General features: G+C 48.6%; 2 protein-coding genes across 3 annotated transcripts; one reads left to right on the top strand and one right to left on the bottom strand.

The window, feature by feature from the left end:
• Window positions 1–356: 356 nt before the first annotated feature.
• LOC311363623 (aerolysin-like protein) lies at window positions 357–1,961 on the top strand (the record flags this gene model as incomplete). Its single annotated transcript, XM_084483577.1, has 2 exons — window positions 357–839; window positions 1,491–1,961. The coding sequence occupies 2 exons, from the start codon at window positions 357–359 to the stop codon at window positions 1,959–1,961; spliced, it is 954 nt and encodes a 317-aa protein (XP_084339703.1).
• A 4,638-nt stretch (window positions 1,962–6,599) lies between these two features.
• slc5a6a (solute carrier family 5 member 6a) lies at window positions 6,600–27,254 on the bottom strand. Of its 2 annotated transcripts, none has more exons than XM_084483990.1 (18): window positions 27,162–27,254; window positions 22,462–22,550; window positions 21,727–21,935; window positions 21,379–21,600; window positions 20,944–21,009; window positions 20,808–20,859; window positions 20,650–20,717; window positions 19,917–20,071; window positions 19,606–19,746; window positions 15,295–15,424; window positions 14,505–14,593; window positions 14,215–14,327; window positions 13,978–14,045; window positions 13,684–13,770; window positions 13,221–13,393; window positions 12,957–13,060; window positions 12,620–12,741; window positions 6,600–11,178 (listed from the first exon to the last, which is right to left on the bottom strand). In XM_084483990.1, the coding sequence occupies exons 3-18, from the start codon at window positions 21,850–21,852 to the stop codon at window positions 11,005–11,007; spliced, it is 1,890 nt and encodes a 629-aa protein (XP_084340116.1). In that variant the 5' UTR covers window positions 21,853–21,935; window positions 22,462–22,550; window positions 27,162–27,254; the 3' UTR covers window positions 6,600–11,004. The 2 variants fall into 2 exon arrangements, with proteins under 2 accessions (XP_084340116.1, XP_084340117.1); XM_084483991.1 differs by having other exon boundaries at window positions 27,131–27,188.
• Window positions 27,255–27,507: the final 253 nt, after the last annotated feature.

The raw sequence follows: 27,507 nt of genomic DNA on the forward strand, positions 1-27,507 counted from the left end.
AATAGATGGCTGTCGCATTGGCTCTGAGGGGGTCTCGCCCGGGGTGTAATTCCATGTAGAACCCCCACTGCTTCAGTCTGTGAAATGTTCTCATTATACGTATAATGAGAACATTCCACAGCCTGTGCGTGCTGTGATGGACAACACCCCTTATCTGTGGTATAATGAGCACATTCCACAGCCTGTCGTGATCTATTGCTTAAATATACACCACCAGCGTTGGTTGGCCGTAAGTTTTCTCCCTTGGATTTTGTTCTTTGATTTCCTTTCACAGCTCGAAATGTCTGCATCTTTTGTCGCGTATTTGGAGGATGCATGAATATATTGATGAACATTTCTGTTTCAGGTTATTAGACATGGCGACTTCACTCTATCTCATCGGTGGACATGGAGGCAGTTCATTTGATTTCACAGGCCGTGACAATGGTGCCACCCTCAAGAAGATTGGAGTGGCCGTGGCCGGCTGGCAGATCAAAGCTGTGCGGGCAGAACTGACCGACGGGCGTGTGGAGACCTTTGGAGTTTCTAACACTTTCAATGAGTTTACGTTCAAACTAGGCGAGCGCATCACCAAGCTGTCCCTGTGGGGGAACGGTGCCGGGTCACGTCTGGGTGGCATCAGGTTCTGGACGAGTTCTGGACGCGAGTTCTTCGCGCACATGAATGACTGGCCGCTGAAGATCGAGTACTCTATCGATGTGGGGTCTGGAGTCTGCCTGGGGTTGGTGGGGAACGCTGGCTCAGACATCGACTGTATGGGATTCCTCTTCATCAGTCCCATCAAGTCGTCTGTGCTAACCGACATGACCTACCCCAGCCTGGCCATGTACACACCCCAGGTGAGTGCTGCTATGTGTGGAAGACCTGAGTCAGAATATGGTAGGATAAGTGGGCCAATACATTTCAATTAACAAGTGTTTCTTTATTAACTCCGAAAAGCAACTGAAATGGGATCATTTTCATGCATGAAAGCACCTGTTTTTGTAGTAGGTTGTGTCCAGGACAGAAATTGGCACGTATTTTTCCTCTTTCCTATCACTAACAAAAGCATGTGTTATCCCAATATTTCATAGGGCAGATTACTCTTATATATTAATCTATCAAATGTATTTTATAAAGCCCTTTATATCAGCAGTTGTCACAAGGTGCCTATTTTAAGAAGAATGAAGAAAGATTTGTTTTGATCAAATGCTTGTTGGCCCACTTTGCGTTCCATAAAGGACAACTTGATGAGTCTTGTCCACTGTATTAACATTATAATTTGATATGGGGTTGACAGTAATGTCTTTTGTTTAATAACATTAGGTCAATAAAATGGTGGCACCACTTAAATCTTTCAAATTTCTCCCCCGGGGGATTATTAAAGTATTAAAGTGTTAAAGTCTAAATGTTAGACTAAATAAATAAGTTTGATATTTTCTGTACTGGTTACAAAGTTGCCTAAACAATATGTATCTTTTGTTTTCTGTGTCTGTGTGTGGGGTACGTAGGTTAACAAAGAATATATCAAATCGGTGTCTTATCACAACAACACTACTGCGGATCAACAGCAGAAGTGTACGTACAGCAGATCTGTGAAAAAGTCCAACACCTGGAGCACCACCACTAAGATTGAGTCCACCGTCAGCATGTCTGTTACAGCCGGGATCCCGGATCTGGCGGAGGTGTCTGGTGGGTTTAGCTTGACCGTGGGAGCGGAGCAGTCCTCCTCAATGACCAATGAAGTGACCATAACAGAATCAGATGAGGTCAATGTGAAGGTCCCGGCAGGAAAGACCGTGAGCGTTGAGTTGTCAGTGGGACGAGCAGTCATCGACCTCGCCTACTCGGCCACAGTGAAAATCACATGCCTGAATGGCAGCGAGCTGGTCTTCCCATCCACCGGCAACTACAACGGTGTGGCTTACACTGCAGTGAGTGTAAAAACCACTGAGTCTGATAAAGTTATGAATGTTGAATAAGATGCATCAACATCTTACTGTGCACAGTTTTAATATTGATTGCATAACATTGGTTCATCACATTGAGTCATGTGAACTTGCAAAGTGAATGACTGTCACAGATAAATAAAATCATAAACCTGCTTGTGTTTCCATGTCCATCCTTAGAGCTTGTAAAACAAAATATGAAAATTAGTCTGTCTAGCTGATACCCATTATTTAATGTTTTAGTTTAGTAAATGATAATTTCAGTTCAAATATTCTATATGCTGATAATAATTTAGTTTTCCAGTCCAACAGCATGGAAAGATTTTATTGTATAGTTGGGCTGGAAATTGAATTTGTCTGTCTAGCTGATACTCATTATTTAACGTTTTAGTTTAGTAAATTATCATTTCAGTTCAAATATTCTATATGCTGTTAATAATTTAGTTTTCCAGTCCAACAGCATGGAAAGATTTTAGTGTATAGTTGGGCTGGAAATTGCCAACAGAACAGCTCAGCTATTCTATATTTTATCTCAAATATATTCAAACTTCATCACATTAGCTATTTGTTTAACTCTTCACTTTATTTTTTTCCAACCATTTTCCATTTTTTAAATGGTGTGCATATTTATGTGCATGTCGATGGGACAGAGGTCCTTTCACTCAAAATCGTTTTATTTTTAAGCAATCTTCAAGTGGGTGGGTTTCTTACATATGTCAGACGTGTGTTTTGATAGTAAAAAAAAAATATATATGTTAAGAAAATGAAAAAAAAGAAAAATATAATATATATATATATAATATATATATATATATATAATATATATATATATATATATATATATATATATATATCTTTTGACCATCATTACCACTAACACCAGAAACCAGTGATTTTGAGTGTGAAAGGACATCTGTCCCATCGACGTTCATTCATTCAGGTGTGTTTCCCGTGGAAAGATGGAGGCGGCATTGGCGCATACGTTCCACTTAACAGCCACCCTGGAAATCCAGAATTCTCGCTAGAGCACAATTTCAATTTGCTCAGCGAGTCACTCTGGGAATGAGTAATATGCTCATTCCCACATTACCCTGGATCTCACATTAACCAATCACATCAGTGTATCTGATATAGGCGGGCCAGAAGCGACCTAAACAGATGATGACAGCCATGAAGGAATCAGTCCAGAATCAGTCAGTAAACATTACAAGATGGCTACGGATGAACACTAGTTGTTTGAAACAGCTTTGGCCGCTAAAATAAAAGAGTTAGACTTGGCTTTTCCTCAACAGACAGAGGACGGCGTTCAAAGCTTTCCTATTTGCTCTTTTACCTACCTGATACGACAAGAGTCTAATCTATCGGTTAGCTCCGTAGGTAGCTTAGCGTATGGGGCTCTGGATACGTATTCTTCTGATTGGTCATAGTGTTATCCAATTGTGTGCAGTGATATGTTCAAATGCACGCTTGGTGCCGCCCCTTGAGTTGGGCCATTTTCATTACTCATTGCCAGACCCTACAGCTTTCTAGATGTGGGTCTGGATTTCCAGGCTACTAAACAGCCCAGCTCAGGCGATATCTAGTCTGTATTTATATCTAGGACTTTGCACTACAGCACTCACCACTAATTTTCTACAGGAAATGCATTTTCTAGTATTGGAAATAATATTGAAGTTTATAAATAATTTCTAATTTATATAATATCTAAAATGATTGTCTTAAGGCGCTTGTGTTAGAATTATTTTGTATTAAAACAATTCTGTATACATAAAATATCAAAGTAATATGCTGTATAGTACCAACCATGGCTAGAGGGAGTACTATAAAGAGTACAGCACAAACCATGAGCATAGGGAGTGCTAAATAGGGTGCAGTACCAGCCACGGTCACTGGGAGCACTATATAGGGTGCAGTACCAGCAACAGTCACAGGGAGCACTATATAGGGTGCAGTACCAGCCACGGTCACAGGGAGCACTATATAGGGTGCAGTACCAGCAACGGTCACAGGGAGCACTATATAGGGTGCAGTACCAGCAACAGTCACAGGGAGCACTATATAGGGTGCAGTACCAGCAACAGTCACAGGGAGCACTATATAGGGTGCAGTACCAGCAACGATCACAGGGAGCGCTGTAGGGAACATATAATGACCGCTGTCAAGGAAAGTGGATTTTTTTCACGACGTCAACGTCTTTGGCGGACTATTTCTCTGCTGCGAACACTACGAATGCTGGGAACAAATAAATTGTAAAAAGTTATTTTTTCGTTTTGGCAAGTAGCCGTGTAATAAGTGTGATAATGTATAGTTATCCCAGGGCGAAGCAAGACACCTCCGCTTCGCGTCGGGGTCCGGTTCGCCCTGTCGGGGCCTTATTTCCCGATAATGACCAGCGTTCTATACATTATCCCTTACTTAGCCTCCATATACATGTGTTCCACTCCAGTTCAGCCCAGACTCTGAACTTCAGAGCTCTCTGCCCACACATTCCAGAAGGAACACAGAGGAGAGCAGTACACGTCTTAAACTTTATGACATCAACAAAATTCCCTTAAGGTTAAAGTTTGTGCATAGGTGTACAAATCATGTTTTCCTAACTTGTAAAACTGCTTAGGCGATCTTCAGATGGGGCTTTCCATTCAAGAAATCAATTTGTTTTGTGAGGATTTATTTCCATTACCTTCTCTAAGTTACACTGTCTCGCCTGATCAGACAAGTCCCGGGGTTTCACACTTCAGGACCCCGCCCTTCTTACAGTCTCTTCCTCCTCCTACTCATTTCCTCCTCCTCCTCCAGTGGAAAGAGGAGCAGTGGGGGGGTGGCAGGGAGGCTGAACCGCAGCCCCCCCGCTCAGACCTATGTCCACCGGGACTCGAACCCCCCTCCGGGCAGCCACCGGATGAGGCAGTCTGTCTCCTTCCTTGAAGGGGACATATTATACCACCAGGTGTGAGTGTGATTAGCCGTTACTCTTCTGACATCACAGGTGGGCGTGTCCACCTAGACGTGTGACGGATGGATAAGCAACGTTTGCCACAGTCCACTGGGTAGGCTGGTAGACTGATCTATCCAGCACACATCCAAGTGGTGAAGAGTTTGCTTGGATGGGTCCCAGTGTAGTTTGAAAAATGCACCCCCTGCCGGCGACTTTCATTGGTTTATGCTGCAATTTTGTCCCGCCCACGGACGCTCTGCGTCATACGGATACGAATCACTTTTGCTACACTTGTACCACCTAGACGTGTTGCAAAAGTATCCCTAGAAAAACAACAGCTGAGACTCGTAGCAGCAGATTCGAGCAGTTGTATCGATGGACTTGTGCTCGCTCATTAAAATGCTCATTGAACATACTGATCTATATAATTTAATTTGTGAGGAAATATTTTACAGATTTGCAACTTCTGATGCATTAGTTCACATTTGGGTTTACGAATGCACAAATTGTGTGCATGTTCTCAGATTATGAAACATGGGTGTGTGAATGTGTTTTGCACCAACTGCACTGCAATGATTGTAGCAAAAGTGTCAATGACTTTGAAGTTGTGATAGGATTTGTGCACCTGTAACAAAGGATTTGTGAACTCGTAGCCCCTATTTTGTGTTAATCGTAGAACAAATATTTACGACTTCAAATTTACTGATACACATTTGTGACTTTAGTGTACACATGCTAAAGACTTAAAGACATGCTACAATAATACCTTCGTACACAAAAGCTCACCCCTTCGGGGAGCCTAACAACGTCAATATTTAACCTGGAAACACAATATAAAGGTTTAACGGTTACGGTATATTTTATCAAAAATAAATTAAAACTTGATAACTTTAGCTATTTGTTCAACTCTTTGTTTCCAACCATTTGATATTTTTAAAATTGTGTGCATGTTTACTCCATTTACTTTTGAACTCTGTTTCAATCTTTTCACTTGAATTAAGCTATTCAACATTACTTTACGTCTTAACCTGTTTGTCTACATGCTGCCATCAGGGGTGAGGGAGATCTACCCATCATGCATCAGGGTGCTCACGCCCACTTGTGATGTCCCAAGTGGGTAGGACAAGTTGCTGGTTCCATTCTCCTCCTGGCCTCCGTGTTTTAATCATTAAGCAAGACGCCCCCGCAGGAGTCCTGAGCACCAGTGTTTTTTACAGTACGGTCACCAGTCACCTACTACAGAGGCCCACTAGCGCTGGAAGGAAGACAACATGGAGAAGCCCACACATCCATTTATTTATCTTCTCACCGGACAGCGTCTACCCGGAGATGTTGCGCCACTGAGCTCAGAGTTCACTCAGGTCAAGTTGAACAAACTCAGGAATATTTTTATATTACATTCATATTTATATATATACACACACACACACACACGTAAAGATTTAAATTGTCATGAAAGCATTGGCACCTGAGCTCTGCAATCAAAACTGTAAATCATCCATCGGGGGTCAATTGTGCGATGTAGTCATTACTGGGTGTTGAGGTACAATCTTAGTTTTTAGCAGAGCTGGGTTGGTGTCGGTCCGGACTAACTCATTTCTCCAGGTTACCTGGAGGTCTGGAGGTCTACCTCATTTGTCCAGGTTCACACTGAAGGTCTGGAACCAGCGGAGGACCGGTGAGGGCGGTGGATGTGGTGAGGAAAGGAAGATGTAGAAACAGGATGGCTTTGAGGATCAGTTTAATCAGGACAGGAGTTCCACATCAACACAGAGAGGGGTACACTCTGTAGGAATGATGACCAGAAGACTCAACGGATGACAGCATAATAAATACCACTGGATTTATTATCACTGGAAATTACTAAGTGCAATGCTCCCCTTGTCTTATACTCCCTGAAGGGTTTTCTAGATAATTACTCTAGATATAGAATCTCTATGTTACGGGTACAGTATAGGGAAACCTTTCTGGAGAGTAAGAAAACGTCCAATTGAAAGGTGTCTCTAGACAGTTCGATACTTTAGGGGAAATCTTTCTCTAGAAAATAAGACACTATTAATCTCGATAGTTAAATTATTTGTATGAAAAGGTTTCTCTGAAGAGTGAAATACTTTGTTGGAAAAAGTATCTGGAGAAGGCAACGGATCAATGTTAACAGGACCGATCATTTCATAGCTCCTGACCATAAATAATTATTAAATAATTAAAACAGAGGCTTAAGAGCACTCTGGTAGGGCTATCACAGTGAAGAAATAACAGTATGACATATCTTAGCACTTATCTGAGCACTTGGGAAAAGGGCCGGCCTACCGCCCAGTCCAGAGGAGAAGGCCTACCTCCCAGACTAGAGGAGAAGGCCTACCGCCAAATCTAGAGGTCTAGAGGAGAAGGCCTACCGCCCAGTCTAGAGGAGAAGGCCTACCTCCCAGACTAGAGGAGAAGGCCTACCGCCAAATCTAGAGGTCTAGAGGAGAAGGCCTACCTCCCAGTCTAGAGGAGAAGGCCTACCTCCCAGACTAGAGGAGAAGGCCTACCTCCCAGTCTAGAGGAGAAGGCCTACCGCTCAGTCTAGAGGAGAAGGCCTACCGCCCAGTCTAGAGGAGAAGGCCTACCTCCCAGTCTAGAGGAGAAGGCCTACCGCCCAGTCTAGAGGAGAAGGCCTACCGCCCAGTCTAGCGGTCTAGAGGAGAAGGCCTACCGCCCAGTCTAGCGGTCTAGAGGAGAAGGCCTACCGCCCAGTCTAGAGGTCTACCGCCCAGTCTAGGCCGGTTGTTTGGGGACAGAAGGCCTACCGGTTGTTTGGGGACAGAAGGCCTACCGGTTGTTTGGGGAGTAGCATCACAGACGTACACTTCAAGTAATTTCAGGTATGTCAAATAAACAATCAATATAAATCATCAAAAATATTATAGATCTGTTTTCATACCAAATGAGGAACATCTTTAAAGGACGTCATAAAAAATATAAAAAAACTTCCAGGAACCATGGAAATGTTTTGATTGGCTGTGATTGCCGCTGCTAAATTATGGGATGTAGCAAGTCTGCATCACAAAAAAAAAAGGAACATCACAAACGAGCGACGGCAAATAAACAAAAGACAAAATCAAAGATGTCTTCTATCTACAGTACAGACTGTGCTACAGCCCACATCCGGCCAGCGTTTCACTAAAAGACATTTCATGGTCCTTGCATATAGAATTGTACAGCTACATTTCAACCCAGGAAATGTAGGCAGGCTTCATGTGAGGTTACGAAACATATACAAATATAATTAACAATATAATTTGTATAAGAGAAAATAATTATCAAAACTATGGGGGTGACATCACATTCTATATGCTTTGTATAAAGGGGGGGGGGGGGGGGGTATCAGAGCTCGAGTAGGGAGAGGGGGAGGAGAGAGGTGAGGTAGGCGGGGAGGGGAGAGAGATGAGAACGATGACATCACAAAGGCCCATGTCACATGACCTGACCAGCGGCCTCGTGATTGGCCATCAGTATAACACATAACGTATAAACACACTGACACATGGGAACGGCTGTGGTAACGGATTGGGCTGAAAATCTGGCCCAATCTGGCAACCCTGGTTGCAGCGCGCTGCCAGATTTGGCGGGAGATCTGTCTCCCAATCTGGCTCACCCTGAGCCAGTTCACAGGAGTTCACAGGACCTCAAATATAAAAACACTCAGGTCAAACAGCACAGGGGGTCCACCACGACATCCTCACTGCCCAGAGGACACTTACCAAGAACAACTAAAAACACATTCATAATGACATGTAATAACATCTGATTTAAAAAAAAACATGTTAACATGTTACCCTGCAAACACAAACACTGCCAACGACGACGTTTCCTAATAAAAGGCGGCGGACTAGTGGTTCCTCCCCGGAGTACGGCCCGGTGGGACCAGGATGAACCCGGCTCACCTCACCAGGTCCGGACCCTAACCCCTACCGTCTCTCTGTGGTCTGACCGGAGACCCACCAGACTATGAAGACACACTACACTACTGCACAGACGCTATTCAGAACCACAAGGGGGGGGGGGTCCTCCCCTCCACTCGGGACTAGGACCACTGAGTTGGTGCCACGAAGAAAATCCAGATGGTAGATTCAGAATCCTTGGGGGGGGGGGGACTTTTACATTGAAGCCGAGCAACAGGATGTGAGGCGCTGCTGTTCACCTGCGGGACTGTGCGTTTATTCACCATCTTCGCTGATCGGTTAAACACGTACTGCAAAGAGCAGATCTAGAGCCAGGACTTAAAGAGCAGCTCTAGAGCTAGGACTTAAAGAGCAGCTCTAGAGCTAGGACTTAAAGAGCAGCTCTAGAGCTAGGACTTAAAGAGCAGCTCTAGAGCTAGGACTTAAAGAGCAGATCGTTTGCCCCCTAAAGTCTAGATCGTTTTGGCTAGTGTGAGCACGCCATCCGTACTCAAGTACAGTTCAATCCCGTGGCCTCAGTACACTTCGGAGAGGTGTGCTCGGGCCACGGTACAGATGCTAATGAGCCGACACTCGCACGGATACGCAACCTGTATGTACAAGAGGTAACTGTACTCAGGTTCAGTTGGGATTGCCTAGTGTGAGCACAGGCCAGCGGCACAGTGGTGGGGGGGCAATCGTACTTGAGTACGGTACAGGGCAACTTTGCCTAGTGTGAGTGCGCCCCTAAAGAGCCTTGAGCCAAGGCTTAAAAGAGAAGATCTAGGAGTTAGAGCAGATCATAATGTAGAGCAGGTCATTGAGGTGTAGAGAGCTTACAGGTAACAGGTATGTGAAAGTAAGCTAGCTAAACTGTCTAATGTGAAAGACTGTGGATGTGTTTGGCTGGACAGGCTGCTGTGGCGCTGTGTTCATCCTCAACTACATCCTCTATTATCACTACGGCAAAGGTTAGCCCAGCTGTAGCTCCACCGCTAGCCTACACTACAGGAAGGATAGCCCATCTGTAGCTCCACTGCTAGCCTACACTACAGGGAAGGATAGCCCAGCTGTAGCTCCACCGCTAGCCTACACTACAGGAAGGATAGCCCAGCTGTAGCTCCACCGCTAGCCTACACTACAGGGAAGGATAGCCCAGCTGTAGCTCCACTGCTAGCCTACACTACAGGAAGGATAGCCCATCTGTAGCTCCACCGCTAGCCTACACTACAGGGAAGGATAGCCCAGCTGTAGCTCCACCGCTAGCCTACACTACAGGAAGGATAGCCCAGCTGTAGCTCCACCGCTAGCCTACACTACAGGAAGGATAGCCCAGCTGTAGCTCCACCGCTAGCCTACACTACAGGGAAGGATAGCCCATCTGTAGCTCCACCACTAGCCTACACTACAGGGAAGGATAGCCCAGCTGTAGCTCCAACACTACAGGTAATCTCCTTGACAAGCACATGAGCAGAAACACCAGCAGGAAGTGACATCACATCCTCAGGTTTCTTCCTGTGCTCCTATAGGCCGGAAGAGGTTCCAGGTACTCCTGCTGCAGACCCCACAGCGAATCTAAATTGGCGTGTTCACATAGGCTCTGTGGCGCAGCTGGACAGGGGACCCCATGGGCTCTGTGGCGCAGCTGGACAGGGGACCCCATGGGCTCTGTGGCGCAGCTGGACAGGGGACCCCATGGGCTCTGTGGCGCAGCTGGACAGGGGACCATGGAGGAACATGGACTTTGTGTCAGAGCTTCAGTCAAGTCTCACCCCCGTTCATCATCTTCTTCTTCTTCTTCTATCTTTTATAATATTATGTTCTCTTGGAGATAAAATGTGCTCTTCATCTTCTGTACAAAAATAACATGGACAAAACGCGCAGTCGAGAGTCGACCTGTTCAGTGGACGACATCCTGGCTTTGACCCCCGACCTCCGGGGCGGGGCCGGCGCCCTGCGGTCAGGTGACGCCGTCGTTTCCCCGACGACTTAGCATCTCGTGTGTGTTGTGTTGTTTTTTGGGTGTGTGTGTGTGTGTGTGTGTGTGTGTGTGTGTGTGTGTGTGTGTGTGTTAGAGGGCCGTCTCCTGGGCGGTGTGTGTGTGTGTGTGTGTGTGTGTGTGTGTTAGAGGGCCGTCTCCTGGGCGGTGTGTGTGTGTGTGTGTGTGTGTGTGTGTGTGTGTGTGTGTGTGTGTGTGTGTGTGTGTGTGTGTGTGTTAGAGGGCCGTCTCCTGGGCGGGGTGGGGGCCCAGGGTGGTGGAGGCCTGAGGAGGCGACCGGCCGGCCTCCACCAGCTTCGCCCCCGCCCCCCCGCGCCCCGCCCCCCCCTCCTCCTCCTCCTCCTCCCGGTTCTCCTTCTGGGCCGTCAGGTAGGGCTGGGCGTCCTTATGCTGAGGACACACCGCACGTTAGCCCTTAACCTTTACCTCAACCCTCAACCTAGGGACCCTTACCTTAACCCCTAAAACTAGGGACCCTTAACTTAACCCTCAACATGGGGACCCTTCCCCCCTTTACCTTTACCCTCACCCTAGAGCCCCTTACCGTAACCCTAACCCTAGAGCCCCTTACCGTAACCCTAGAGCCCCTTACCGTAACCCTAACCCTAGAGCCCCTTACCTTAACCCTCACCCCCTTACCGTAACCCTAACCCTAGAGCCCCTTACCTTAACCCTCACCCTTCCCCCCTTACCGTAACCCTAACCCTTCCCCCCCTTACCTTAACCCTAACCCTAGAGCCCCTTACCTTAACCCTCACCCTTCCCCCCCTTACCTTAACCCTCACCCTAGAGCCCCTTACCTTACCCCTCACCCTAGAGCCCCTTACCTTAACCCTCACCCTAGAGCCCCTTACCTTACCCCTCACCCTAGAGCCCCTTACCTTAACCCTCACCCTAGAGCCCCTTACCTTACCCCTCACCCTAGAGCCCCTTACCTTACCCCTCACCCTAGAGCCCCTTACCTTAACCCTCACCCTAGAGCCCCTTGCCTTACCCCTCACCCTAGAGCCCCTTACCTTAACCCTCACCCTAGAGCCCCTTACCTTAACCCTCACCCTAGAGCCCCTTACCTTAACCCTCACCCTAGAGCCCCTTACCTTAACCCTCACCCTAGAGCCCCTTACCTTACCCCTCACCCTAGAGCCCCTTACCTTAACCCTCACCCTTCCCCCCCTTACCTTAACCCTCACCCTAGAGCCCCTTACCTTACCCCTCACCCTAGAGCCCCTTACCTTAACCCTCACCCTAGAGCCCCTTACCTTACCCCTCACCCTAGAGCCCCTTACCTTAACCCTCACCCTAGAGCCCCTTACCTTACCCCTCACCCTAGAGCCCCTTACCTTACCCCTCACCCTAGAGCCCCTTACCTTAACCCTCACCCTAGAGCCCCTTGCCTTACCCCTCACCCTAGAGCCCCTTACCTTAACCCTCACCCTAGAGCCCCTTACCTTAACCCTCACCCTAGAGCCCCTTACCTTAACCCTCACCCTAGAGCCCCTTACCTTAACCCTCACCCTAGAGCCCCTTACCTTACCCCTCACCCTAGAGCCCCTTACCTTAACCCTCACCCTTCCCCCCCTTACCTTAACCCTCACCCTTCCCCCCCTTACCTTAACCCTCACCCTAGAGCCCCTTACCTTAACCCTCACCCTAGAGCCCCTTACCTTAACCCTCACCCTAGAGCCCCTTACCTTAACCCTCACCCTGTTACGATGGTGTTGACCTTCAGCCCCGTAGACTAAAGAAGGTGCAGAGGCTGCTCAGACCGGTCCCCTATCTATATGTGATGTAGACGGGGGTTGTGGGGTACCAGACCCGGGTTGTGGGGTACCTTCTGGCCCAGGGGGGTGACGCAGCACAGCTTCTCTCTGTAGCGCTCGGGCAGGAAGAACAGCAGGGTGCCCATCACCGGGAACACCGTGCCGGGGGTCAGGTCCTTCTCCTTCATGGGCCCTGACACACACACACACACACACACACACACACACACACACACACACACACACACACACACACACACACACACACACACACACACACACACACACACACACACACACACACACACACACACACACACACACACACATGTGTGTATCTCTATTATTCCAGGTAGAGAGGTGTGTGTGTGTGTGTGTGGATCTATATCATTCCCGACAGGTGTGTACCTGTGAGCAGGCTGACCAGCAGCCCCACCAGCACCACCGTAGCGGAGTTGTGGGCGCTGTACCACATGTAGGACAGATTGTAGATGGCCTCCACCCCGCTGGGCCTGAACGAACACACACACACACACACACACACACACATTAGTCCGGCCCACTCCTACATACACACCTTGATATACATATACACCTTTCGACATATATACACCTTTATTATCTAAGTGTTGCGTACATGCGCACGTTTCGTACTAAAGGAGGCGTCGTCACCTAGTCTTGTTCGTCATGACGCCGACCAGCGACGTCAAGGCAACCGTCGTCATGTTGCCCAGGGGGGGCGTGGCCGTCGTGTTGGGGGCGGTGTCTGGCAGACGCATCACAAAGCTGCCTATCCCGATCCAGAAGGCCATGGCCAGACCTGAGAACAGGCCCACGAGAGCCCCCTAGAGAGAGAGAGAGAGAGAGAGAGAGAGAGAGCGAGAGCGAGAGCGAGAGAGAGAGAGAGACTATGAAACACTGAGGAACTCTAGTAAATTTAAAATAGCCTTAAAGTCTGCCACAAGCCATGTGTCAAAATAGCTTCCTGAGTAGAACCAGCAGGTCTCCCAGTTACCTAGACCTACTGATGGTCCACTGAGGTCCACCATCAGTAGGTCTGTGGAGCAGGTCTGGGGGGGGCAGAGCCTCCAGACAGGAGGACCTCCAGAGAGGAGGACCTCCGGACAGGGCTTACCGTGGAGTTGGCCCAGGGGAAGAACATGCCGAGGCAGAAGAGGCCGAGCAGGGGTCCTCCCACCATGCCGAAGATGCTGAAGGCCGCCTGCAGACAGGGGAACATTCACTCACTCATCCTGTAGTCCAGTGGTGCTTAAAGACAGGTCCCTCTCAGGCCCCAAAATCTCAGAGCCCAAAATAAACACCAGAACATCTGAGCACACTGGGATGGCAGCGGGCTCAATGGTTTCAAGGGGTTCTAAACTGTATTTTAACAGAACCTTTTAACACGTCAAAAGATCCTTCCACTCACCTGGAGAACCGAACCCATGAGGGAGGCGACGTAGGCCATGGCCAGACACACCAGACCGTAGGCCAGTGCTGGAGACATAGAGCACCGTCAGTACCAGACACCAGGGGGCAGTGCCCTGCTATACACTACATAGACACCAGGGGGCGGTACCCTGCTATACACTACATAGACACCAGGGGGCAGTGCCATGCTATACACTACATAGACACTGGGGGGCAGAGCAACATAAACACTGACCTAGAGCCTTAGAGAGCAGCGTAGCTTTGGCTTCAGTCATAGTGGGGAAATAGGGCTTGATAAGGTCCTCCATGGTTACTGTTGCTAGGGAGTTGAAGGCCGAAGAGATTGTGCTGGGGGGGGGGGAAGAGAGAGAGCGAAGCGAGAAGAAACAAAGAAAGATATAATATACTGTGTATACAAACAAAAACATATAATACACATATACAATGAAACGCCTACGTGTTAACTAACTACTACTCCTATAATACCAGCTGTACAATCTATAGTGTAGCATAATAAACTGTTACCTGAGCGCTCCACTGAAGAGGCAGGCCACGAAGAGACCGGGCAGACCGGGCAGGTCTCTGAAGACGTCCATCACGAAGTAGAGCACCATCTACAGGCAGGAGGGGCACAGCGCATCTCAATCACCCGGCGGCTCTTCACATTAAGAGCGCAGCCCCCAGTGTCTCTTCGCATTAAGAGCGCAGACCCCAGGCTGTTTCCCAATGTGAAGGAAGCACGCTCAACGGCCGCCCTTCTAAGGATACTACGTCATAGAACGCCGACAAGCCCTGTTCCAATGTTGAGAACACTTGGAAATTCGCGCCCTTTTCGCGTCCGTTGTTTTTGAGGATTCTGAGATTTTTCAAGGATGCATCGGCCGGATCCTCAACGAGCCAAAATCCCCACAATCCCTTGCGTTCACACGCTGCGTGGGGTATTTAAAACATTGCTTTACACCAGTGAAGTTATTTGAACGTTTTCAGAAATATTTTGTGCCGTATTGCTTTTTATAGATTAATCATGTAAATGAAAATGTAATGAATAAATGTAATGAAGAGGCTGTATTTTGCATGGATTGGTTTGTACATAGCTGGTGTTTAAACAAGGCAGCACTCTAGCCAGCACTCTTACCTCATCTCCATAGGAAGCGACTCGCAAGGAAGTGTTCTAGCAAGGCTGCAGTCTTCACATTGGGAAACAGCCACAGTGTCTCTCTATACATTGAGAGCTGACGCTGACCTGGTCTTCACATTAAGAGCGTGCTGAGGCACTGACCTGGTCTTCACATTAACAGCGTGCTGAGGCACTGACCTGATCCTTGGCCTTGACGTAGCCCTTGTCCAGAGGGCTGTCCTCTCCATAGCGGGCGAACATCACCAGCCCCATGAGACAGCCCAGACACAGAACGATCTGCTGGCACGGGAACACCACGTAGCAGGACCTGGAGAACACACAGAACACGGAGAACCTTATTCAACCACCTCCAGGAGAACCTTATTCAACCACCAGAAGAACCTAGGCAAGGCAACTTTATTTATATAGCACTTTTCATACACAAGGCTGACTCAAAGTGCTTCACATATAAACATTGTCATACAATGAAATAAAATAATAGATAAGTAAAAAGTAAAATAGATAGAAAATAAAGGCAAAGTAAAAAAAAAACATTTTAGAAAGGCAAAGTAAAAAAAAAAGCATTTTAGAAAGTGAGAAAATAAAGGCAAAGTTAGTAATAAAATAAAAAATAGATAGAAGCATTGTAGATTTAAGATTTAGCAGAAAGCTAAAGCAAACAAAAGTCTTCAGTCTTGTTTTAAAAGCTGTCAGAGTTGGGGCAAGTCTTAAATCCTCAGGGAGTTTATTCCAGCTATTTGTTGCATAGTAACTAAATCCTGCTTCCCCATGTTTCGTGTTGACTCTGGGGATAATTAACAGATTGGTCTCAGAGGATCTTAGTGGTCTAGAAGGCTTATGTAGTGGAAGCATATCAGTTAAATGGCCCTAAACCATGTAGGGATTTATAGGTTAGCAACATGATTTTAAAATCAATTCTCTGACATACAGGGAGCCAATGTAACGATTTAAGAATTGGTGTAATATGTTCACATTTTTTGGTCTTTGTTAGAACTCTAGCAGCAGCATTCTGAACAAGCTGTAGTTGCCTTAGAGTTTTTTTTGGGAGACCTGTAAGGAGACCATTGCAGTAATCAAGCTTGCTAGTGATAAAGGCATGTAAAAGTTTTTGTAAGTCTTCGGTAGACATGTCTTGTCTAAGTCTTGCTACGTTTTTAAGGTGATAATATGCATATTTTGTAACTGATACGAATCCATGATAACCCCTAGATTTCTGGCTTTGATTGAGCTTTTCAGGGACAGAGAGTGAAGGTGTTGGGTTACTGGCACAACAGATCTATGGGCTGATAGTCATTTGGTGATAGAGATACATAGATTTGCGTGTCATCAGCATAGCAGTGATGGTCAATATTGTTATTTTGCATGATTTGCCCTAGTGGGAGCATGTAGATGTTGAATAGAGAGGGTCCTAAGAGCGAACCTTGTGGGACTCCACATGCCACATTTGTTGATTCTGAAACAAAGTCGCCAATGGAAACAAAGAAGTTCCTATTTTGTAGGTAGGACCTAAACCAATTTAAGACTGTGCCTGAAAGCCCCACCCAGTTTTCTAATCTGTCCAAAAGTATTGTATGGTCTACGGTGTCGAATGCAGCACTGAGGTCTAGTAGCATTAGTATTGAGATTTTGCCAGAGTCTGTGTTAAGACAGATGTTGTTTACAACTTTAATAAGGGCGGTCTCGGTGCTGTGAAGGGGTTGAAATCCGGATTGGAAGGTGTCATAGCAACCAGTTGATGCCAGGAAGTCACTAAGTTGCTGGAGGACAACTTTCTCAATGATTTTACTTATGAAGGGTAGATTTGATATTGGTCTGTAGTTGTTAATAATAGAGGCATCTAGGCCCCGCTTTTTTAAAAGGGGTTTGATAACTGCAGTATTTAAGGCTTTTGGGAAATTGCCTGATTGGAGAGAGTTGTTAACTATTTGCAATAAGTCTATTGCTAGGGAGTCAAAAACATTCTTAAAGAGGTTGGTAGGTAAAGTATCAAGGCAACAGGTGGATGGCTTTAGTTGTGTCACAGTTTCCACAAGAGTTTTAGAGTCTATGACATTAAAGCATGTCACGTTACTTTTTCCTGAACAGGGTTGTAGTCCAACATTTTTGTTTAAAGTGGAGACATTGATGGCGCGTCTGATGCCTTGGCGCGTTGATGGCGCGTCTGATGCCTCAACAGAACATGGGTTGAGAGGTGGTAGCAAGGAGATGGCTTTTTTAAAAAGTACATTACAATGTTCATTGATGTACCGTTTTTTGACAGTAATAATCAGGACTACTATCAGTGCAGGTAACATGGGACAGGTAACCCAAGCGCCCTCCGCTTGGGTGTTATCAGACTGTGGCCATGACGTGGGGATGGTATCATTGACACAGATGCAAGTTTGATGCCAACATTTCTCAGTTTCTTAAATTCATCTGAAGAATCATAAAGGGAGGAGACAGTGGAACTGGAGTTGTTGTTGTGGCTATGGGAGAGATGAGGCTGGAGGTCATCGTCGATGGGGGAGTGCAGAGGAGGGGGGTGGCCGTTCCTCGCCAAGCCAGCATCAGCAATGGGGGAAGGCATGGTGTCAATGGTGTCGGGCGGGCTGTTGTCTCTCTTCAAGGTCTGTGGTCTGTCTGCTATCTGTGTGTCAGATAGTGGCACAGTAGATGTGTGGGGGAGGCTGTAGTCTCGCTTCTTCTCATGGCATGACCATGGCAGGGTAGATTTGTGGGAGAGCAAGAAGAGAAGATTGTCCCTTAACAGTTTTGAGCCTAACCTGTTTGGGTGTAGGCCATCTGCTCTGAAAAGATATTTGCGCCCCCAGAACAAGTTGAAATTATCAATAAACCCCCTTCCTCTTTCATTGCAGACTCTTGAAAGCCATGTATTCAGTGCAAGTAGACGACTGAATCTGTTTATTCCCCTGTCAACTGCTGGTATGGGTCCACTGATGAATGACCTAATGTGTAATTTGTCCAGTGTGTCCAATAGTTCAGTGAAATCCCTCTTCAGAAGTTCTGACTGTTCTCTTCGAATATCATTAAGTCCTGCATGCACAATAACCTGTGAGATTTTGGGGTTTTCCTATATAACCATCACATCTGGGAAGTAGCATGTTTTGATCTTCTTACCGGTTATATCCTTTATGATTGAGTCTCCTACAATCAGAGTGTCTGGTTCATCTGCTTTCTGTGGGATGGGCCCTTGTTGGCTTGAGGTGGCGGTGGCAGACGCATGCACAGCTCGACTCCGTGGCGACTGGTTCTTGTTCCGTCTCTGTCCGCACCGTCCGTCCGGACGCATCTCAGGGCTCAGGGGTGCATGGGTGGCAGATGCATGCGCAGCTGGCCTCTCTGGCGACAGGGTCATGGTCGGTCTCTGTCCACACCATTCGTCTGGACGCATCTCGGGGCTTAGGGGTGCATGGGTGGCAGGCGCGTTCGTGGACTCTTGGAGTGGCAGCAACCGGTTCTTCAGCGGCACGGTTAACTTCAGCGATTGGCTAGTCTGGCTGATACATGTTACTTTAGCTTTGGGAAGCTTAGCATTTGGAGTTGAGTGAACTTGTTGATTCACTTTGGAATGTTGTTTGGGCTTAGCACCGACTCTGTGCCAGTGAGAGGCAGCTGGAACTGTCTCTCTCTTGTCCAGCCTCGGGAAGGATACAGTGTAGCTTTGATCATCTTGTTGTGTATTTGTCTGAGCTGTGAGTCCTTTGCATTTTTCTAATGCTGCTAGCCTCGTTTCAAATAAAGCCACTGTCTGTTGCAGTTTGGTGCAGTCTGTACATTTCCCAGTCTCCGTGCCTGAGACATACGAGTAGAGGCATGTTGGCGATAGGAAAGTCCAAGGCTTTTGCTGCAGTCTGATCCGGTAGTCAAAGTGCCAAAATGTATTGTTGAATCGAGCAATGGAGGTTGACGGAAACAAACTATATATTCTTAAGTATTATGATCATGAAATAAAATAAAATAAAGTAGGCCTGAACGAAGAATTAAGTAGTTTCTGCCACTGCCTAGCGGAGCTTCGGGAAACACGACCTCTCTCTCTGGTGCCTCTTATCTAGAGAACCTTCTTCAACCACCTCCAGGCCTCTCTGCTGCCTCTTACCTAGAGAACCTTCTTCAACCACCTCCTGGAGAACCTTATTCAACCATCTCCAGGAGAACCTAGAGAACCTTATTCAACCACCTCCAGGAGATTAGTGTAGGGTAGAGTGATCTTGGTGTAGGGTAGGGTGATGTAGGATAGGGGTAGGGTGGTGTAGGGTAGGATGAAGGCATTGTAAGGTAGGTGGGTAAGGTGACGCAGAGGTCGGTGGAGTAGGATGGTGTACTGTAGGCTGGAGTAGGTAGGTGTAGGATAGGGTGGTTTAGAGTGGGGTATGGTGGTGTAGGCCGGAGTAGGTAGGTGTAGGGTGGAGTGGTGTAGGCCTGAGTAGGGTGGGGTGGTGTAGGGTAGGATAAAGCTTTATGTAGCTAGGTGGGTACGGTAGGCCTTACATCACAGCCTCCCGCTCAGTCCTGGCGCTCAGGTAGCGTTGGACCTGGGCCTGGTTGACTCCGTACAGCGCCAGCATCAGGAAGACCCCGCCCACGCCCAGCGTCCAGAAGGTGTGTCTCTCCAGGGGGTCGGGGTTCAGGCTGCAGCACACAGTCATCCAGGAACATGATTCACATATAGAAGAAGGTATTCACATATAGCCACAGCAGCAGCCGTTTGTATGTAGCAATACACCGTAGTGGAAGCATTAGCAGCATTAGCAGCAGCAGCAGCATTAGCTATATTACGAGCCGCGTGGTGGCGTCCTTACTCCAGGGAGGCGATGCGGCTGCCGTTCATGGCCTTCCTCCAAACCTCGGAGATGCCCCCGGCCTGGCTGGTCCCCACCACGATGACCGCCAGCTGGCCCGCAAACATCACCACCGTCTGGAACACGTCCGTCCAGATCACCGCCTTCAGACCTCCCTGCACCGCAAACATCACGCTTCAAGTTAGTCAAGAGTCCGGCACCAGCTAAAGGCTAAGGGCTCATTGCTTGTTGGCCGGAAACAGAAAGGGGGGCTGTTTACGTATGGTTTTGGTTTGGTTTGGTCTTTTCGCTTGGTTCTAGTCCTACTGTTGAGACGGAGAACCGAGCGTAAAGACTACAACCAAACAACCCCCCTTTCCGTTTCTGGCCAACGAGCAATGAGTCTTCCAATAGAACACAACAGAAACTGTTTCGCTACGATACTTGATTTGGAACATCAACGAACACCACTAACCACTTGGTGAGTTGCACATTTCTGAAAACCAACGTTTAGGGTTGTTTTAAGGACAGGTTTGTGAATGCCCGTCGCCAGCCATTCTGAAGCAGGCAGGGGTGATTCTAAATGAGCCAAATACCAGAGACAGGACCAATAGTCAAAATTTCGGTGTCAACCACTCTACTTCATCCTAGACAACCCAGAAAGGGGCCTCAATGTGCTAAATACCAGAATTGTCCTTTAAGGGAAAACGTCAGGCCCAGGGTAAAGGACATAGTGGATATTTCAGTCCCTTACCAGTGCAGTGTACAGTGTGCACACGAGGCCCATAGCCAACACCGCCCCCCAGAGGTCAAACCCAGTTACTGCAACACAAAACAAAACAAATGTTAGAGAAGACCCCAGTTGTTCGGCATGTTAAGGTACAATTCTTCAGGTTCTCCTGGCGGTCGTACCTGCGTTGAGGGCCAGCGCGGGGGCGTACAGCACCACCCCCATGTAGATCACCTGGACGGGACGACACATCAACATGGACCTCTGCACACAGCACTCAGTATGGGGACTCAGTCATTAGCGTTGTGCGTTAGTTACCATCTGAAAGATGAAGGTGACCGTCCCACAGATCCGGACCGCCTTGTTGAAGCGCAGCTCCAGATACTAAGCAGAGAGACACAACTCAACACTGACCCACAACTCAACACTGAACCACAACACAACACTGACCCACAACTCAACACTCAACCACAAGGCTGGGTAGAGCTAAATGGGAAGGACTTACTGTGTAATGCTAACTGGTAAGGGCTAACTGGGTAATGCTAACTGGTAAGGACTAACTGGGTAATGCTTACTGGGTAGGGCTAACTGGGTAGGACTCACTGGGAAGGACTAACTGGCTGATGCTATCTGGGTAGGGCTAACTGGACATTGCTGACTAGGTGGTGCTAAAGTCCCCCGTCTAGATGCTAGTCAATACCAGTAAGCAATGCTAGCTAGGAGTTAGCTGGCGGCTAGCCAGCCGCGGGGTACCTCGTAGGCGCTGGACAGGCGCAGGCGGTAGAAGACGGGGATGAAGACGTGGGCAGGGATGAGCAGCCCCAGGAAGTAGGAGCAGCCCAGGAACCAGTACTGCGTGCCGAAGGTGTACACCTCGGACGGCGCGCCCAGGATGGCCACGGCCGACTGGAAGGTGGCCAGCAGCGACAGAGACACCGGCAGGCAGCTCATGGAGCGGTCGGCCAGCAGGAACTCCTGGGGACAGAGCCAACGTCAGATCACCGCCGGGAGCTGGACTGGGAGCCTCTGTACACCACAGCCTCCCCTTGTACTGGGAGCTGTGTGTGGAGGCATCAGAGCTGAGCAGTGCTGCCGTCTCACCTGTGTGGTCCGCTGCCGGCCCCCGGAGAAGGCGTAGAAGAGGCCGATGCCCGCGGACGCCACCAGCAGCAACGCAAAGATCACATAGTCCACCGTGCTGAAGTGCATCTGGACTATGTCTCCCATGATGCAGCTGGAGAGGGCGGGAGCGTGTGGAAGCTGGGGGCGGCGGCTCAGTACAGCCAAGTTAGCTCCTCCCCATAAACTCCCTGAGGGAGAGAGAGACAGAATGAGATCATTACAATCTTCCATTGTTGACAATAATGATTTCCGGGCAGAGCGGGAGATCTCGTGTATTTGAGCGGGCTTGAGAGGGTGTGATCGGACCCAGCCCAGACCGGAGGGGAGCTGGTGAGATCGCAGCGGCTTTGAGAGGCTGGCCTTATTACCCATCATAGTAGACTGGTTTAGGCTGCATTAGATCTAACTACTAACCTATTGGTTAGTAGTACTGCTAGTTTAAACTTTATAGAACAACTGGACTTGTTTTGTGAAATCTCAGTATATTGTTTACATGTTCCTGTAGTAGAGCGTGTCAGAGGGTGAGACAGACAGAGATGCAGATAGAGACACACAGAGACATAGACAGACAGACAGACAGACAGACAGACAGACAGACAGACAGACAGAAGAGTGACAGACAGAAGAGTGACAGGAGAGACAGACAGAAAAATAATGAAAGAAAACAAAGAAAGGGACAAAGAGAGCCAGAGAGGGACGTAGAGCGGGTCTTACCTGTTCTGTGGAGGTGACTCACTGCCCAGTCGGTTCCTTTTTAAAGTCCTCAGGGTCAGTCCGGGTCGAGGTCTCCGCTCACAGCCTCCCTGGGAGACCAGGAGAAGAGTCAATCATCTCCGCTCTCACACCGCAGGAGAGCACAGCACGGCCCAGAATGCTCCGAGAACAAGAGACCGTCCTTCTCCCCATCACCTCACCCTTCTCTCCTAGCTTCCTTCCTTCCCTCCCTCCCTCCCTCCTCGCCAAACACCTCGTCTCCCTCTTGAGTTAGACGTCGAGGAGGATCACGCAGGACCCCTCCCGAGCGAGCGTGGAACTCGAGTGACCTTCAACTGCCCGGGACACCAGAGGTCAGGACGCTCCCTCTACAGCACCCCCCTGACAACATGTTGTGCAGCCGCCTGACATACTATACAGCACCGGCATGTTGAGGGGCCCAGCGGGCGATGTAGCCCAGCATGCTAGGTAGACAAACAAGGGAAACGTTGTTGCAAGAGGCGATCACTGCGGAAGGCAAATTGTGTGAGCCGCACGTTGCAGTCAATACGCCACATGTATTCAGGCTCACAATGTTATGCTGGGTAATGAGATCCATGTTGTGAAACAGGTCTACCTGTCCACCGTGGCAGCTCGGGGGGAGGGCTGTGTTGTTAGTACCCCCCGCAGTGAGACCCCGTACTGTGGGTACTGATACTGTTGTCCCACCATCGGCCAGGTGTCCCACCATCCTGGCGTTCCTTTCAGCTCTGCGTGGTCAAACAGAGTATGAACTGCTGGTTTATGCCGAGTTGGGACAAACACGGTTGATTCCTGCATCCCAATACAAGATCCCCACGACCTAGTTAACCATACTGACCGCTAGACTAGGCTAACCAGTTAACCATACCAGACACTAGACTAGGCTAACCAGTTAACCATACAAATGGCTATGCTGACATCTCACCAGTTAGCCATACCAACCACTAGGATAGGCTTACCAGTTAACCACACTAATCTCTAGGCTATTGTCTCACCAGCCGTTCTAACCACTAGGCTAGGTTAACATCTCAACAATTACCCAAACTATCCCCTACACAACCTGATTGCAGGTCTTCCGCACAAAGTCCATGAGCTGTAAATGACTCTGAATAGCACAAAAGTCATGAGTGTTTCATGTGTTGCATGGTCCTCCCGTGTAAAGGTTGAACTACATGTACTGCTGACAGAGACTCTATCTCTGTTCCATCTTGGAGTTCTGCTCCAGGTTCAGTTACATCATCTAGGTCACTGAGCGGACACTTTAATCAAGAGTGACTTACAAGTCAGGCATCACACAAATCATGTAACCTGGCTCCAAAGAGTTAAGCTTTGAGAAACAAGTTTAAAAACAACAACACCAGAGAACAGAGCAGCGGTAGGTATAATAACAGATTTGAGCTTTTACATTCAGGGCATTTAGCAGACAATTTTATCCAAAGCGACTTACAACGGTTCATACACACATTCACAAACCGACAGCCACGCAGGGCGACAGCCAGCTCGTCAGGAGGAGCAGTCAGGGTGAGGCGTCTCGCTCAGGGACACCACAACGCTCAGCTAGGAGGAGCCGGGGATCAAACTAACAACCTTTCGGTTACAGATCATCTACTGCTCTACCTCCTGAGCTACTGCCGCCCGAGTAGTAGTACCAACCAAGTTGCAGTAGATCACTATCCTTCACACGGAGTGGACCTGTCTCCAGGCCTCCTCTAGACCTCCTCCAGGCCTGTCTCCAGGCTGCCCTTTACAACAGAGCCGCCTGCTGGGTCGACCCCACGCACCACAGGCTGACCTGGTTCTCCTTGGCAACCGCTGGTTTCTACCCCACCACTGGTTCACTCTGAGCCTTTCACAACGAACAGAGAAGGTAAAACAATCACCCACCGACAAGGTATAGTTCCCTGATCGTTCTCTCTGAAGTTCACGGTGAAATGCACTCAATCTAAAATAATAATTTCTGACCAACCGCTGAGAGCGTGTGAGAAGCAGCGACTGACACAGACCGAGCCACGTGAAATATCTAACCGCACGCTGGTCAGAGCGTCGGGCGAGTGGCTGAAGTCCACACCGAGGTACGCTTCATGTACCTGAGGTCCAGCTCGCTCGGAGAAGAGAGAACAAACTCACTAAAAACAAACAAAAGGAGGTTCACATGTTTCAAAGGATAAGAACAGAGACTCACCGACCGGGACGCAGGGTGGGTCGACTGGCTGTGATGTCACGATCATTAAAACACTGGCCACAGCACAGAGAGGTTTAAAAAACTGTCAGGGAAGCCTTCGTTCCCAAGGCAACGCCCAGGCAGGGACAGTGATTGGCCCTCGGTTTATCTAGTAGGGGTGGCTAGGCTGCTAGCGTTAACCGTTAGCCCTCTGTCTGAGGGTGTAGCTGTGGCTGATTGAAGAGATAGTCAGAAGAATAGAAAAGGGAGGGTTTACATGTGACAAGGTTTACAGCTGTGGCAGATAACACTGGAGATACAACCATCCCCACAGCTGTAGCTAGCATCACAGCTAACATCCCCACAGCTGTAGCCAGCATCACCACAGCTGTTTCTAGCATCACAGCTAGCATCTCCACAGCTGTTACTAGCATCACCACAGCTGTAGCTAGCATCACAGCTAGCATCGCCACAGCTGCTACAAGCATCACAGCTAGCATCATCACAGCTGTAGCTAGATGGATAGAATTGAGGTAAGCTACCAGAGCTGTAGCCAGCCACCACTACAATCTCTCTGACACACGTGTGACATGATCATCTAGTGCTCAATGACCCCTGGCCTGTCAATACAATCTCTGTTAACAGAGAAACAACAGATAGACCCCCAAAATATCAACTGATATCAAGGACAAGGACTAATCAAGGACACACACACACACACACACACACACACACACACACACACACACACACACACACACACACACACACACACACACACACACACACACACACACACACACACACACACACACACACACACACACACACACACACACACACACACACTATGCATCAGACCAATCATGATCACTCCAGCCGTTCTGCTCCTAAACATGCTGGTAAGTTCTGGTTAGCTTCTCTAACCAGGATACAGGACTAGTCAGCATAGCCTCCTATGCTGAGATAGAGAAGAGATGAGCAGAATCGTGACGATACGACCGATCAGGAGGACATATCCATCGTTTCACAGCTGAAAAACCCAAGAAGATCAGTCTCAAGGTCTCCACATAAAACCAAGACACATTCAGTCCAGTCCTCCATCCATGAGAACAGGGCCTGACGATGGGATAGGAACAACGTCAATCATGTGTCAACACCGAGATGTTAAACCATAATACTGAATGATTGGCAGCCTTATCTTTACTGATTACAGGGAACACACATTCCACCACACCGCCCAATAGAAGTTGAATCTTGGTTTCCAAATACACCTGCTGCTCTCTGGAACAGTTCAGATGTGAACAGATGACAGTTTGTTGAACAATACCTACAAAACATAAAGGATAAGGCGATTGTCAAGTAGCCGTTCGCCTCATGGCTGGAGGCCTCCCCATGAATAAAAGGATGTTTGCAGTCAGTTTGTGCCTCAGTGGTTCAAACAGGACATCAGGGTCCATCAGCACAGAGCCTCTCCTGGAGACCTCTCATCTCTAGTGTCTCTCTCAGACACCATGGAGATGACGGTCTAAATAATGAAACATCGATGGGGTTGTTTAAGACACTTCATTCATTCATTCAACTCTAAAGACGGATACATGAGAATCCACGCCAAACGAGTGAGTAACCACGTGAGTAACCCGGTAACGTGAGTAACGTGGATCGTTAATGATGTTTACGATCCACGTTAGTTTGTTAGTTTCCAATGTTCTGTTGGTTTCCAATGTTCTGATCCTGACAGGTCCACAGTACCACTGGAGCGGCCGACATTAAAACACATTCAATCATTAAACACACGGCTGGGCCCCGCAGATCGAGACCCGAGGGCTTCCGGTCACAGAGCCCCGTGTCAGTATGGGTTCAGATCCCAGCCCACCGTGTCAGTGTGGGTTCAGGTCCCCCCGTGTCAGTGTGGGTTCAGGTCCCACCGTGTCAGTGTGGGTTCAGGTCCCACAGTGTCAGTGTGGGTTTAGGTCCCACCGTGTCAGTGTGGGTTCAGATCCCAGCCCACCGTGTCAGTATGGGTTCAGGTCCCACCGTGTCAGTGTGGGTTCAGGTCCCAGCCCACCGTGTCAGTGTGGGTTCAGGTCCCACCGTGTCAGTGTGGGTTCAGGTCCCACCGTGTCAGTGTGGGTTCAGATCCCAGCCCACCGTGTCAGTGTGGGTTCAGGTCCCACCGTGTCAGTGTGGGTTCAGGTCCCACAACAGCTGATTTAATTCATTCATTCCGAGCCGACTGAGGGCTAGCCCGGCGGCTAGCCGCTAGCTCCACCGGAGCAGCACTAGACCTTTAACGCATTAGACCTTTGGCATGACCCCGGCATCACGGGACCGGTGGTCTCCCATGTGTCGCTAACCGAGGCTAACCTGTTCCCGGACCCCGCGGGTCCTCTCCCGTTAACCGATGCATGTCCGCTGGTCCGCCTCCACGTGCCGTTTCACGGTTTAATCACCGGCGTGTCGGTATTATCTGATTGAACCACTAACCGTCAAACCAGCAGGGGGTTTAGGGTATTACCGGTTGAAGTCGCCGTCATCCTCCGTAGATCCGACATCTCCAGCGTCTCGGTCAGTAGCGGTGCGACTGGAGCAGCGCGAGGGGCGACGGACCGACAGACCGCCCCCTCGCTGCCTCGGACCGGCACATGCTGCGGCGGGGGAGGAGCAGCCCTCAGCCAATCACAGCCCTCCATGAGCGGGACCAGCCAATCACAGCCCTCCGTGAGCAGAACCTGACCGACGGAGTGGACCTGGGCCCGGTGACACCGCTCACACCAAACCGTTGTGTGCATTATATTAATGAAGTGATTACAGCGCAGTGACGTCCTGGTGTCACTAGAACGGGTTTCGTGAGGGACTAGAGA

This window comes from Micromesistius poutassou (genome assembly GCF_964030765.1).
Source record: "Micromesistius poutassou genome assembly, chromosome: 19".
Classification (NCBI taxonomy): Eukaryota; Metazoa; Chordata; class Actinopteri; order Gadiformes; family Gadidae; genus Micromesistius; species Micromesistius poutassou.

Bases quoted from the DNA above. Each gene is read 5' to 3' on its own strand.
- slc5a6a (XM_084483990.1), bottom strand. From the start codon at position 21,852: ATGGGAGACATAGTCCAGATGCACTTCAGCACGGTGGACTATGTGATC. The intron at 19,747-19,916 runs GTAAGGACGCCA...TGTGTGCTGCAG, and splicing joins AGCCGCATCGCCTCCCTGGA to CCTGAACCCCGACCCCCTGG. The intron at 11,179-12,619 runs GTACCCCACAAC...GTGTGTCCTCAG, and splicing joins TCACCCCCCTGGGCCAGAAG to CATAAGGACGCCCAGCCCTA.